The sequence below is a fragment of the Coturnix japonica genome, chromosome 3 (genome assembly GCF_001577835.2).
Source record: "Coturnix japonica isolate 7356 chromosome 3, Coturnix japonica 2.1, whole genome shotgun sequence".
Taxonomy (NCBI): domain Eukaryota; kingdom Metazoa; phylum Chordata; class Aves; order Galliformes; family Phasianidae; genus Coturnix; species Coturnix japonica.
This window is the reverse complement of record NC_029518.1, coordinates 33,507,439-33,522,896: the sequence shown is the minus strand read 5'-3', so window position 1 is coordinate 33,522,896 and position 15,458 is coordinate 33,507,439. Positions and strand designations below refer to the sequence as shown.

Below are 15,458 nucleotides of genomic sequence, written 5' to 3'. Positions count from 1 at the left end.
GTTATTATTGTACTATTAAATTATTATCTTCTAATATATTACTAATGAAACTTAATGTTATTTCTACAGCCTCTCCTTCTATGCGAGGATCAACTCCTTTAGATGTTGCAGCAGCATCTGTAATGGATAACAATGAACTTGCACTAGCTTTAAGGGAGCCTGATCTGGAGAAGGTTTGTAGCTACTTTACCATACATATTTTTATACCCTCTGGAAAGGCAAAGATTCCTTTGCTCAGGCCAAGAAGAAGTAGAATGGTATAATCAACATCAAAGATGAAGAAAATTGTATGGAAATTTTAAATCACTTTTGGAGGAAGATTATCAGAATCTGATTGTTTGCTCTTTCTGCTGATGTTCTGGATGACTGAGTATGTGGTTTATTATATGTGCATGTGAAACTTACAGGAATTGGTTCAAGGGCAACCCTTACTTTGGAAACAGTGGAGTCCACCCTCAATACTGTTGATAAAATCTTGATTTGTGTTTCTGTTTTGCTGATGTCTCTCTCTGGGGAAGATTATAGAACAGGTCATACTAGAAGTAATTTCTGAAAATCTGAAAGACAAAAGGGTGATTGGGAGCAGCCAGGAAGGGATTACTGAGGGTAGATAGTACCTTAAAATTCAAAAAGGTGAGAGAGAATTAAAAACTACTACTGTGGCAATCAGTCTGAATAACATTGAGTATAAAACAGCTTCATGTTCAAAATGTAAGAAAGAAAGAAAGAAAGAAAGAGTGAAAAGCAAATTTAAAATAAACGAACACACCTGTGAGTTAAATATGACGATAAGTTTTCTAAGATGGGTAGACTGTCACCAAGCTGACTAATTCTTAATGCTCGTGATTGGAAGAGAAATCATAGAATCATAGTATCACCAAGGTTGGAAAAGACCTAAAAGATCATCAAGTCTGACTGTTCACCCATTACCAATAGCTCCCACTAAACCATGTACTTCAACACAACATCCAGTTGTTAGATGTAGAGACCAAAGCAGTGATGTACAAAAAGAAAAAGTGAAGGCTTTGTGGTCTGTACTGATAGAAATAGGGAAAAGTTGGAAAAGTGAGCTAAGAAAGAAGTTGCTCTTCTAACTTGCCTAGAAATATTATTTGGGATAAAAATATTTTTCAGGATAACAGAATGTAGAAGTCAAATCCCAGACAATGTAAGTGGAGACTTCCTTTCAAAACATTACTTTTCTCTCTCTCTCTCTGTTTTTTGTTTTAATAAGGAACGCTTTCTTATTCTTTTTATTTTTTCTTAACCGTGTCTTTCTTAATAGGTGGTTCGATACTTGGCTGGATGTGGATTGCAGAGTTGTCCTTTGTTGATTTCTAAAGGCTATCCAGACATTGGATGGAATCCAGTTGAAGGAGAGCGATATTTGGATTTTCTTCGTTTTGCTGTATTTTGCAATGGTAGTATAAAAGCTTTTCAGTTTTAGAGCATCCTGTAATGTCTGAATAAATAGTTGCAGTACATTTTTCATTTAAAATAACATTGCAAGCAAACTTATTAAGATAAATTTATCGTCCAGTTAGAGTAAGATTATGCAAGGCATATAACGGCATAGATGCCCATTTCACAGATCTGATAGGCTCATTTGAGCCTACTCCCTGATTGTTAGACTTATCCTTAGTCCTTGGAATGGACTATTCCATTCCATTGGAACTGGAGCAAAGTCTCCTAAATCTAATTAAGATAAAATTACTGCTAAATGTGGAGCCAAAAACCCATCATTTGTTTAAGGTTTGGACAGTCCAGCTGGTATTTAGCAGATATAGCACTCCTATCATTAGCACTCTCACTTCAAATCAGATGTGTTTTGTAATTTTGAATAAAACTACGTATTCTGTTCCGTAGCTTCTAATAATAAGTAAAGGTATATATTTGTGTGTTTACACAATTTTGTCATGATATTTAAACAGGTTTGTATTTAAGTGTCTACTTAAGCATACAACCTGCATTTCTGTGTAACTTTTTCTGACTGTAGATAGAAACTTAAATTTCAATGTTTTGTGTGATAGGAGAGAGTGTGGAGGAGAATGCCAATGTTGTAGTAAGACTGCTTATTCGTCGACCGGAATGTTTTGGTCCAGCTCTAAGAGGAGAAGGAGGAAATGGTCTACTTGCTGCCATGGAGGAAGCAATACAAATATCAGAAGATGCAACAAGGGATGGACCTTCCCCAAATAATGGATCTAGTAGAACGCTGTAAGTGCAGTGTAATTGCTTACATTGTCATCATATTTATCTGTTTCATAATCCTAGTCATGAAATGACTTATTTATTTTTACATGTAAATTATCAACTAGATTCTTCCATGGAGGGCAGAGAATGATGTTCTGTCAAATACTGCTTTTCCCTTGCAGTTCCATTTAAATGGCTTTCTCTAAATACAGTGTCCTCTTCAGAATTCTGTTTGCTCATTTAAGAATTGGTCCTGTGATTCACAATGAGACAGATAAATCATTACAGTGCAGATGTCACTACAGTCTCCTAGCTACAAATTCCATTCTAAGTCCACTAGAAGTCCACTGAATATGAGGAAGCCACCGCATATAAGCTATAGCAGCTATAAGAAGCTATAAGAAGCTGATATAAAAACCTTCTCATGTTTTTATCACTGTTTAATTGTTGTATCAATTAATTAATTACAGTGAAATTGAAGAACAAGAAGATGACACTATTCATATGGGGAATGCAATCATGACCTTTTATGCTGCTCTGATTGATCTCTTGGGACGCTGTGCCCCTGAAATGCATGTAAGTTTTGTGTCTTCATGTACTGGAATGTAGAGAGGGTTCTATTGGTTGATTGGTTTCGGGCTGTTGGGTGTTTTCACAGAGACACATATAGCTGGGTACCAAAGCAGTTTTAATACTACACTGTATCTCAGTATAGGTAATGTGTACATTGAAAAAGAGCAATATAAACTTTAGGACAAACGAAAGCACCAAAATAAGATACCCAAATAATCAGCATCAAACCAACAACTGTGATACCTGAAAGCATTGTTGTTCAGCCAGGAATGGGAGACAAAAAAAAACATTTTGACACCTGAAAGTCTGCTTTTGTTTTTTATTTTTTCTTCTACCATGTGCTACACTTTTGATGCTTAGTCTCGTTTTTCCTTACGTTCAATTCTGAAAATGGGTCTAATCTTACTTAATAACAAAGCCTCTAGATTTCTAGACTTTCCATATCTGAATCCAAAACATATCAAGTACATATTCTCTGAAATTTGCAATACAAAATATAACAAGTTTGAGAGCAGTCATTCTTGTGCATTTATTGTTTGCAAAGTTTCCACATTATTAGCACATCCACAAGATAAGACAAACTGTGTAATATTTTATCTTTTCCTTAGCTAATACATGCTGGTAAAGGGGAGGCCATAAGAATCAGATCAATTCTCAGGTCTTTGATTCCGCTGGAAGATTTGGTGGGCGTAATTAGCATTCCATTCCACATGCCAACCATAGCTAAAGGTAAGATGATTATTGTACTGTTTTTCTTCCACCCAATTCTTATATTTTATAATTTGACAGTATATTGATACACATATTTCCTTCAGTATTCTCTAATAACCTAGAAATGAAGCAATTTTTGATTCATATTAGAAGTAGAATCATGTTTCACACATTTCAAAAATGTTTCTGCATGCAACAGTTAATAATTCTGTGTATGCTTAAATCACTACTGTAAATTGTGAGAGATTTTATGAGTCTGTTAAAACTTAAAATAATAATAATAATCTGCAAATGTATACTTTTCTTCTAAAGTATTTTTTAAACAGTAACCCTTGCTTTTGCTGTTCTAACCCGACTGATTGTTTCTACCAGGTCTTACTAAGACACCAGAGTTGTTCTTCAGCAACTATGGTGAAGTTATAGCATACATATAATTCTGCTTACATAGACTTCCTTGCAATACTTGGGCAAAATTTGAACATTAATATAAAATGGAAAGGAATTACATGTGGTTTTTTGGATGTCTTTAAAGAAAACCTGGATTGTCTATAAGCTTACAGCGCAGGAATGCCCAATAAGTTACAATAGAAATGATAAAAAAAAGATAAACATTCTATTATACAATTATTTATTTGTATTCCAACTAGGAATAATATGTTATAGATCTAAGAGTACTACCTAAGTAGCATAGAGAACTGCTCATGGTTACCAAATAATTTTATTTTGTTTTCGAAAGGAAAATATCAAGATTTTAAAAATACTGTTAATTTTTTCCAGGTATTTTGAAAGTTTTCAGATAGGGAGGTGTTTAGGGAGGTGTTAGTTGATTCATTGTCATGCATCACAGGTGTGCTTATAAGTTTCTCATTCCTGGGATGTTTGATAAAGAATTATTCTATTACTTTCTAACGGCATCTTATAAGATGCATAGGTGGTTTTACAGATTAGTTAGTATGATCTGAGTGTTCTTCATCTTATTAGTGTACAGTTGGGAATCTTTTTATACACAAAGTATGAACAGAAAAATACTCAAGGATTTTGAGTTCTGGCAGAGTAGAATTTGCCTTATGCATTATTTTTCAGTTAACCAAATTGTGTTGTTGTTTTGTAACAAAACCACAAGGAAGATGGTTTCATATCTACAGAGACTTGAAACCTCAGAGAAGTAGCATAAACAGCCTAGATTGCTGTTTGAGGATGCTCCTTGTCACTGAAGTTTCATTTTTTCCTTTTAGATGGTACTGTGGTGGAACCTGACATGTCTGCGGGGTTTTGCCCAGATCACAAGGCAGCCATGGTTTTGTTCCTTGACAGGGTCTATGGAATTGAGGATCAGGATTTTCTTCTGCATCTTCTTGAAGTTGGCTTTCTGCCAGATCTCCGTGCTGCTGCATCTTTAGATACAGTAAGATTTTGTGTCTTCTGTAGATTTTGTTCCTTTATTTTAGTGATATTTTTCACCTCTCAGAATTATTATTATTATTATTATTATTTTTTTTTTTCTTGTGTTGCCTTTTTTGAGTTGCTAACTGAGCTGTCTGTTGCTGATCAGTTTTGAGAATATTTGAATATCCCCGGACACGTGCTTTGTTTTTAACACCCCTCCCCCCACCACCACTTTTTTTTTTTTTCCTTGTCCTAAAAATAGCTTTCCATATTTTTGCAAACTTTTTTTCCCCTCTCATTTTTCTTAGATGGCTTAGTACAGAAAGATCAACGTTGACAAAATGAAACTAATTTCTTTCTTCTTTACTTTGTAGGCTGCTTTAAGCGCTACAGATATGGCTTTAGCTCTGAATCGATACCTTTGCACAGCAGTCTTGCCTCTGTTGACCAGATGCGCTCCTCTTTTTGCTGGCACAGAGCACCATGCTTCCCTTATTGATTCCTTATTACATACTGTGTACAGACTTTCAAAGGGCTGCTCTCTTACCAAAGCTCAGCGAGATTCCATTGAGGAGTGTTTACTTTCTATCTGTGGGTAAGAAAATATTCTTGTCTGTACAGTAATGTGAGTTGATAAAGTGACATCCGTATAACATAGGAATGCAGAACTGTGCCATGAGTAGCAAAATTAAGAATTTCTGCTGATATAAGACATATATCTTACATGTATGTATCTTATATATCTTACAATATCTTATATCTATGTATCTTATATATCTTATAAGATATTTTAAAACTAATGGTTGTATTCTGCTTGCTACTTTGTTAATTGCTTGTATGTCTGTAGTTGCTTTGTTTCACTGAGTTTTTAAAAATTATACATTGGCAATGTTTTGGCATGGAGGATGTACTGCAGAAAACAAAGCTCTGGAAATGTTAAATTGTGCATTCAGTAAAGTACAATTTGAATTTCCTCAGCCTTACAGGCTGGCTATGTGGTTTATGTTCAGTAGATCATACAATTCAATGAAGATATTTATGTATGTTGTGTTACATTTGTAATCCTACTCAATGACTGATAAAGTTATACTTCAACACTGACACTTGATGGAAGAATTTTATCTTCAATCTACAAGTTTCAAAATCATTTAATTACAATTGCATGTTTTTGTAGGCTTACAAGGTTAATTGTAGTGCCACGATGAATTCAATCCCTAATGAAAGTGAACAACATTTAGGCTTTCAGATCACCAGAGCTCTTTTAAATGCTTTACTGTGATTATTATTTTTTTTTTATAGTATATGAATTTGTTCAGGAATGGCATACATTCCTATGGTAGTCATTTTGAAGCTAAGAGGGAGGAACAGAAGTGCCATACAAAAATACTTTATATTTCACATTTATTGTTGTTCATACAAAACCTTCTTAAGAACCAATGAAAGGAATGAGTGTTAGCTGTTTTCCAGCAACGGTTCAATGTCCTTGTCATTCTGAAATACATATTGTATATCTTACCTCCATCCCTCCATCCCTCCAGTAGTGGCACCCACTACTGTGTGTCTGAGTTAATGCACCAGAAGATTTAGCACCATTGTTAGTTGATAAGCTGTTTATCACTGCCATTGAGGTATGTTGTATGAAATTCATATAGCCTCTGCTTGTGGACAGAGTGACCATAATACTTAGTATGAGGATTCAGATTTATTTTTTTTTTTTTCCTGATTTATTACATCTCTGTCTACAGGTCAGATGTTTTCCTATGCATCTTTAAAGGATTTGATTTATGGCATTATGAGAAGTTTTTCTTTGATACATGCTTCCTTGCTCTCTTTTTGGACCTGCAAGCAAAATCCCATTACTTAATGAATCTGAAGAATTTTAATGTAGAATAGAATTGGCAGGTTGCATTAATGTATTTATTATGTATTTATTTATAAGCAACTTTTGTGATACATCCCATTGGAACTGTCTGTCTGCTTTTAGGCAGTTGAGACCTTCTATGATGCAGCATTTGCTGAGAAGATTAGTATTTGATGTTCCCCTATTAAATGAACATGCAAAGATGCCTCTCAAGGTAAATGTATACTTTAATTTTCAGCAGTATTCTTCTCTTTTAAGAAAATTAGTCTGATTTGCATCCATCCTTGTAGAATTATGAAGTTCATATCTGATACATCTAATGTTGTTAAGTCTCTCCCCTCCGTTCTCCACCTTTATTATTTTTTCCAAGAACACATGGAAACAGAATGGAGAAATCTTTGGGGGAAAAAATTATGTAGAAGTATATGTATGTGCACAATGATAGTAATTTGCTTGTACCTTTCCTTTTGACATCTGTATTGATATTTGTTTCTCTTGGAATACAGACTGTTTTTCTGTGGTTTGTTCTCTAAGCAGTATATGTTTTTAATTAATCTGCCTTTTGTTTACAGCCCTTAAAAGTTTTCACCTGTGTTTTCATTCTGATTATTTCACCTATATTTTCATTCTGATTAATTGTGCACAGAAAAAGTGTTTTTTTCTTTTACAGTATGACGAACTTTTTAAAGGTTCTTCAGATTTCATTGCTGGTTGTAAGAAACATACCATTTACTACTGCCATACTGGTGTTTTTCAGCAGCACTATTCAATGCTTTCCCACCAGTAATTTGAATGAGATATGGCATCATTTCTTATTCAACATTTCTTTCTGTTTCAAATCACATATCAGGATTCATTGTATATATATCTGTTTTGTTTGCCATAATACTCTTAGAATTGTGCAGTTTATGAATGTCAGTGGTGCAATTTTTTCCACATGGAGGAATTCACTAGCAACCTTTGCCTCATATACACTTCCATGTCAGACTGCCTGCCCCTCTGCTGCCATTTCTTGCACAGCGACAAAATGTAATGGAATATTGGTGGGAACGTTCAACCTCTACTGCAATACTACCACCATCTGCCTCTGATTTCTTGAGCTGGCATAATAAAATAGGAGGTGTTGCTTTCAGAATATCCTTCATAGAAATTGCTTATATGGATTGTGTCACCCTTGCAGTGACTTAAAATATTTTGCCAACATGCTTTGTAAATTAATGTTGAAACAGGTTTTTTTTTTTGTTTTGTTTTGTTTTTCTCTTTTTCCTGAGGAACTGTTAAATTTAACAGTGAATTAAAATTCTATCTAATTTTTTCATAAAGCGCGCTCTGTGCCTCAGGAAAAGTTTTGTTATCCACTCCTAAGTTAGTCTAGGTTTCATACTTCACTAATATGAGACATTCATTATCATTTAGGATTGCCTTTGGTTACAAATGTCCAACTAATTTTTTCTCTTCTTGTTTGTGACTCAAGGACAAGATCCATTAAATGTAAAATCTGTGATGTTTTGGTTTGACAAATATCTTTCACCACTTGACTCCTTAATAATCTGGTATTTTGTAACCTCTTAACAAGAAACATGCATGTAAAGAATTACAGAGAATAAAGCTCACCGCCAATTTTAAGAGAATGCAGGAGGGTATGCTGGTAGCAGGGTTTTCCCGCTCAAAGAAGAGCCGAGTAACTCTGGTACTAACTGTTGAATAGCTTTCAGACATGAAAAGAGTAACTGGGAACTAGCTTGTATCATAATTCTGTTATCTTATCCATCTAGCAGCAGTGTTTGGGATAGCAGAATGCTGATGGAGGTGAATTCTTATCTTCAACTGATCTGTCAGGGCTCTTGGGGTGATGGGAAACATGATGCTCTGTAGAGCATGTTTTTTGCATATGCCATTGAAGTTAAAAATAAAAACTGTTTTTCTTGTGCCTTTGTCCACAATTTAAATAGTATGTAAATATCGTCGTTGCTTCTCTGTAAAAGTTAAAATTCTTAAGTGCAGTGCCTTTACATGTTGAGTGCCAGAACTGCAGAACATCAGAAGTTATATTTAATTTGCTTTCAAAACATGTTCTGTTTTAGTTGCTGACAAATCATTATGAAAGATGCTGGAAGTATTATTGTTTACCAGGTGGATGGGGTAACTTCGGTGCTGCCTCAGAAGAAGAACTTCATTTATCCAGAAAGTTGTTCTGGGGTATTTTTGATGCTTTGTCTCAAAAGGTAATTCATTGTACTATCCATCTGGCATTAGTAAAAAATGTATAACTTCCTTTCTATAATCTGTAACTTTTACCTATCTTCTATTAACCCAGTGTTATCCACCTTAAAGTGAATGATACATAGTGGTAATACAGTAAAATTTTAGTCTTCTAGTTTAAATCTTCCTGTTATGTATTCAGATAGGTATACCGTTTTGTCTGCTCATTACAAATAAATAAGTAAAAAAATCTATACCTAACATAGTATATCTATATATATCTATAGGTCAACTATGCTTCAGAGCCCTAAAGACCAACTCAGGTATCTACAGGTTGCTGAAAGCTGCACTTTTCCACCTCACACACTACAATTTCTTCAAGGAGGGTTGCTGTCCCTCCAAATCAACTTTGCAGAGAGGGATCTGCAGGTGCTGGTCAACAGTAGGCACAGTATGAGCCAGCAGTGTGCCCTGCCTGTCAATAGGACAAACTGCATTTTGGGGTGCATTAAACACAGCATAGCCAGCTGGTCAAAAGAGGTGATTCTCCTTCTCATTTAGCATCTTCGCCTTGAATGCTGTGTACCGTTCTGGTCTCCACAGTATAAAATGGATATTAAAGATACATGAATGCATGCTGAGGTCAACAAAACAAGGCCCTAGCCTTAGCTGTAGTTCCATAATTTGTTCCGGAAGTCAGTTGCCTTTATTTTCAGGGAAAAAAATCAATTTCACACTACAGAAGCCATTCTGTTGCTGATTGGTTTCACATATATCAGTTTTAGCAATGGTGATGATTGCTTCCTTTGACTATTCATTTTCTATCCTTTGTGTGGTCTACAGAAGTATGAACAGGAACTGTTCAAACTGGCTTTGCCTTGTTTGAGTGCAGTTGCAGGGGCATTACCTCCAGATTATATGGAATCAAATTATGTCAATATGATGGAAAAACAATCTTCGATGGATTCGGATGGAAACTTTAATCCTCAACCTGTTGATACTTCAAAGTAAGAAATTATTTTGTTGCAACTATTTGTTTTCGTGATTATTTAAAGGAGTACATTGTTGGTAAGATGTGAAATTAGTTATGACTCTTCTGAATTCTCATCTTCTAGATAGAATGTAGACCTTGAATTCTATTTCTATTTTCTTAATAAAATAAAAAAATAATACATCTCCATTTACATTACTAATCTATTGGAAAATTTAGCAGATTTTTAATGCATTTTCAGCCTAAGGATAGAGTTCTCCAGTTACATTTGTACATCTGCTGCTGACAGCTGAGCATGTTTTCAGGAACTGGAGAAGCAGGAAGCTCTACATTATCCTTGCCATTATGAACATGTGCTAAGATACTAATTCTATTGCCTGTTAATAGCTGTGTACCTACAGAAAAGGATAACAATCGTGCATTCATATTACCTCTTTTAAACTCTGAATAATGAAGAAGTAAATTGGAAGACAGATCTTCATTCTCTCCAGACTGTCAGATTCTGCTCTTTAAGTTCAGAATCAGAAACAATAGGCATTGGAAAGAGATTTTTTTGTCCTACTCTTTTACCACAGCTGGGACCGTGTTTTCCTTTGTATAAAATAGTCTTACGGTTGTATAATTGTTCACTGTAACTTGTGAAATACTACTGGTAGAAAATTTGCTTCAATTGCCCTTGTGGACTTTCTGTCTGTATTAACATTCAGAGAACAAAATGCAGTCATTATATTCGTATCTTTGATGCATAGTATATTGATGCAGGTGTGCTCACGGAATTATGACAGCAGAAGCCATAGAATAGACTGGAATGTAGAAATCACATTTGTAACCACTCAAATTCATCTATGATGTATAAAGAATTAACAAAATTTAATGAGGATATTATATTATTTGTTAATTAATCAGAGATATGACTTCTGACACCCTTTCAGTAGAATATTTAGATAACTATAATATACTCAAATTTATAAAATGGATATGTGTATTAAACTAATGCATTACTGAAGCTATAGGTCCTATTTTTGTATTTAATCACACACACAAAAAAGTATACTATTAATAGAAATAAGTAACAAAAAGAGTAAGTGTGGGATGTTGTTACTGAATTTCCCCTACACATGTGCATCAAAGAAGTTAAAATCCTATTATAGCTGTAGTATTCATTTGTCAGTTATTAAATCAGATTTCATCTGTGATATAGCTGGGTCTTGGAGAAAATGTATATGAGGAAAACAGCACAGTAAATTGCTTTGAATTGATGTATGCATTGCAACTTTTTTGCAACAAAACCTTATCATCAAAACAGTTTTCTAGTTTAACATGTGTGATATATTAGCTTTTTCCCCCCTTGACTTTCAGCATTACAATCCCTGAAAAGCTAGAATATTTCATTAACAAATATGCGGAACATTCTCATGATAAATGGTCAATGGAAAAGGTAAGATCTAAATTTTTATTAATCCTGTTTTTTGTTCTTAATTTATAACCACTTACTCTGAAAAAAATATTTAAATCTGAATGTTATTGTTTTTCATAATATTCCAAGTTAGTAAGTAGGTATGAAATAAAAATTTTCTTTAAGTTTTTGGGAGGTTAAGACTTCTGTAAGTTCACAGAAATATTTCAGGATAGTCTTTCTGCATTTCATTATTTTTGTTGTTTATTACTAAGCTAATATATTTGGTTAATTGTTTGAGAGTTTTGCTGGATTTAAATTTTTTTTTTTTTTAATTGTAAAAACATAAAATTTATAAAAATGCAGGCACTTATTGGATTTGTATGACTTCATGAAGTTTCTGGTGTCAAGTATTAAATACTATCCCTCAATTCTGCTCTGTGGAGTTATCCAGAGGAAGTCAATAAAGACAAAATAACTTGAACTGTTTTATGCAAGCAGTTGCTAATTTTCAGAAAGGGTGCTTTTTTATGTAATTCATTGCATGTGGATAATATAAAGATTTGTTGAGAAAATTGTAGAAAGGACATTCTAAGAGAACAGACTGACAGAAACATTCTTCCACTCCTTATACAAAGTAAAAGTAGGATTTTTCATACTTTTTTCCTCTTTATTATTGTTTTCAGTTTGCCAATGGATGGACATATGGTGAAACATATTCTGAATCTGCAAAAGTGCAACCATTAATGAAACAGTATAAATTACTCTCTGAAAAGGTGAGGGATTTGTTCATTCTTCTTGATCCAGGATTGCATCTTTCATTGCGAAAATATCCCAATGCTACTGCAGAGCTTTTTTTTTTCTTTCTTTTTTATTTTTTTATTTTTTTTAATTTTTTTTTTCTCCTTTTACACCACTGTTATTTAGCTAGTTAGTTACTTTGTCTGTCCACTAATATTTTGTTGTTGTATTCCTCAAAATCTCAGAAAGAAGGAGTGGTATTTTATTGTACACTAAACAGGCTACCAAAACAATTTTCTCTCATAGCTGAACATAACTGGACTAATTTACATTGAAACTCAAGTGTCATAACACTGATATATTTTTAGAGCAAGGTCATCCAGGGATGCTTAGTGAAGATTAGATTTAGGTTGCGTGTTTGTCTGTTCTCCTTCAGCACAGAATCATAGAATAGTATAGCTCTGGTTGGAAAAGATCTTCAAGATGATCAAGTTCAACAATATTAGATTAGGAGATTGGAAAATGAAGCAAGTTTGTAGGAGCTGGATTTGTTTTCTTAAGAAAAGCTCAGAAGAGTCTAATCTCAGTCTTGCAATACCTAAAATGTAATTGCAGAGGAAATAGTGTTATTTTTTTCACAGGCACATATGGTGACAAGGTGAGGCACTGGGGTATTGTTGCTTCACCAGAAATGCTTTCTGGACATCCTTTATTCCTTGAGAATTTCTTGAGTTGTTGACTAGAGAAGTGGTAGACTGGAATTATTCAAGGCATGGCACATCTCATTATAATCAAGCAAAAGCACAATAGTTAATTTTTTGCTCTGCACAGCTACGTGTTAAATAAAGTAATTGTTGCCTGTACATCCTTGTAGGAGAAAGAAATTTATCGATGGCCCATCAAAGAATCGCTAAAAACCATGCTGGCGTGGGGATGGCGGATTGAAAGGACACGGGAGGGAGATTCCATGGCATTGTATAATCGGACACGTCGCATATCTCAAACCAGTCAAGTAAGTAATTTTGTTGAAAATTTACCTCCCCCCAAAAAATTAATAAAAAGTCACACCAAACTTGTCCTTCATTCTTTGATTTTTACAAGTGATGAAATAGTCCTGTAGTGCCAAAATATGTAAAAGGATTTTTTTTACAAGCGATCATACAACACTGAAGATAGGTTTGGATGTCAGTGCACTGGAGCTTGACACTTTTTCACTGTTACAAAATACCGAGCTAACAAACATCTTAGAAATTCGAAATATTAAACTATTTTTAAAATTTGATTTAGAATTTGCTAAATTATTTAGGAGTATGATTATATTGGTTATTGATGTTTTGGATTTTTGTGGTTATGGATGTCTTCAAATAACTAAAGAAGTAAGCAAAGGTATACATATAACTGATTTTTATTTTGTCATTTTAAAAGAAGGAAATTGGATACAAATATTTAATATTAATGTTAATGAAGCATAATGTTGACATGTACTGACAGCCAAACCATTTTGAAAATGTTAAAGACTTTTTTTTTTCCTTTGGGATAGCCTTCTTAAATCAAAATGATGCTAGGATAAAATAGAGTAATCCTATATTTATTATATTATATTATATTATATTATATTATATTATATTATATTATATTATATTATATTATATTATATTATATTATATTATATTATATTATATTNNNNTTTTTTTTTCCTTTGTGATGGCCTTCTTAAATCAAAATGATGCTAGGATAAAATAGAGTAATCCTATATTATATTATATTATCTTACAACTGTATATACTTTGCAAATTTAACTGAGTGTGGAGAGTAGCTCTTTCAGTTTTATTCATATACATGGAGCCAGATCAGTGAAGGAAATAAAATGGAGGAGAAAAATCTGCTTCTCTTCACCCACTCTTCACTCTGCACTATTTACACATTCAAGACTGGTAGTACACCTATGGAAAATAAGCAGTTGAACCTGCCCCTCCACTGTCTAGACAGTAGAAAGTGAATATTATCGGATTTGATTTAGCACTAAGATGAAGTAAAACTTAAAGTAAAATTTTAGTTTACAAACAATAATTTCATTCTGAAATTCTTTCATTTTGCTTTTTTGTATTGTTGCCACCAAACACTATAATGACAGATATTTATATATACTTCAAGAGTAAAGAGCTATTTAGAATTAGAAGCTTAATAATAGGGGTCAAATTATTCTAAAAACAGCTTTGTTAGATAAGTTAGTCTTTCAGTACTATAAAAAATTAACTATACCAGGAGAGTTTCTGAAATCCAGAACACCAGAGCATTTCAGAGTATACTATCACATTAATACCCACTGTATGTTTAAAATGTGCTGCAATCACAGGCGTTATCTAGACTTTTCCTGTGTTCAGCTGAAAAATTGTAATGATACTTAATGAGTAATGTTAGTGCAACTATTGTTTACTTTGGAGCAGGACAGAAATCAAGTATCTTGTTTAGTGGATAATATAGGTGGAAATGGACTTGTATAGAAAAACAGAAAGCTGGATTTTTGCCTGAATTTACCTTGAAATGCAACATCTGAGGTTTGGTCTATTTTGTCTCTCTTTAAAGAAAAAAAATCCTTGGAAAATGCAGAGATTTAAGTAAAACTTCAGTACGGAACAGTGAGTTCATATCTTAAACATGCTTTCCAGTGAAATTTGCATTTAAATGAGTATTTACACCTTTTCTCTAGATCAAACTTAAATTTACTACCGGTGGTATATTTTCTGTTGGTATGTGTAGAGTCCTTTTGCCCTCTGGAGATAGTGATTATTTTTCTTATGTCTTTTCATTGCTTTCAATATCTTGTTACTATTAACTCCTTCATATCAAATACTTACAAATGTTTATATACAATTCCAACAACTCCATTGTTTTGCTTGTTTGTCATTCAGATCTCTGTAGATGCTGCCCATGGTTACAGTCCTCGAGCCATTGATATGAGCAATGTTACCCTCTCCAGAGATGTGCATGTAAGTCAGAAGCACTTACTAACACTTTTGATAGTTAAAATGGTTCATTTTTTTTAATTTATTGAAAACAAATTTTGTACATTCTGTTATTTATTTTGGTATATTCTGATTCTTTTGTTTTTGGTCTTTTTTACCATTGTTCTTTGATTCTCTTTTATTTTAAAAAAGTTCAGTTAGTCCTGAAAGGCTCTGGAATTTCTTTTACTCCCAGATTACTTTTTCCAAGTCTTGTTTGCAAACATCTTTCATTCTAAAGAGAATTCTATTTGGAAGAGTTTGGACCACTGCATTATATTTATTTATTTGTTTGTTTTTCAGTTTACAGGTAATTTCCACATCAGCTTCTTCAAACATTTTGTCATTGCTCATTTCTCTAAATTGAATTGGGAATTATTGATAGGACTTATAGTAAGA

The 15,458-nt window shown here is 33.5% G+C and overlaps 1 protein-coding gene across 1 annotated transcript in view; it reads left to right on the top strand.

The window, feature by feature from the left end:
* RYR2 (ryanodine receptor 2) overlaps nt 1–15,458 on the top strand; it is a 303,963-nt gene that overhangs the window by 204,324 nt on the left and 84,181 nt on the right. The window contains exons 44-57 of the mRNA XM_032443314.1: nt 70–173; nt 1,286–1,421; nt 2,031–2,217; nt 2,664–2,769; nt 3,375–3,495; nt 4,713–4,882; nt 5,238–5,458; nt 6,848–6,938; nt 8,809–8,949; nt 9,770–9,933; nt 11,277–11,355; nt 12,000–12,089; nt 12,929–13,066; nt 14,967–15,044. Of these exons, the coding sequence (XP_032299205.1) occupies nt 70–173; nt 1,286–1,421; nt 2,031–2,217; nt 2,664–2,769; nt 3,375–3,495; nt 4,713–4,882; nt 5,238–5,458; nt 6,848–6,938; nt 8,809–8,949; nt 9,770–9,933; nt 11,277–11,355; nt 12,000–12,089; nt 12,929–13,066; nt 14,967–15,044 (1,826 nt within the window). The remainder of the gene's footprint in view (nt 1–69; nt 174–1,285; nt 1,422–2,030; nt 2,218–2,663; nt 2,770–3,374; nt 3,496–4,712; nt 4,883–5,237; nt 5,459–6,847; nt 6,939–8,808; nt 8,950–9,769; nt 9,934–11,276; nt 11,356–11,999; nt 12,090–12,928; nt 13,067–14,966; nt 15,045–15,458) is intronic.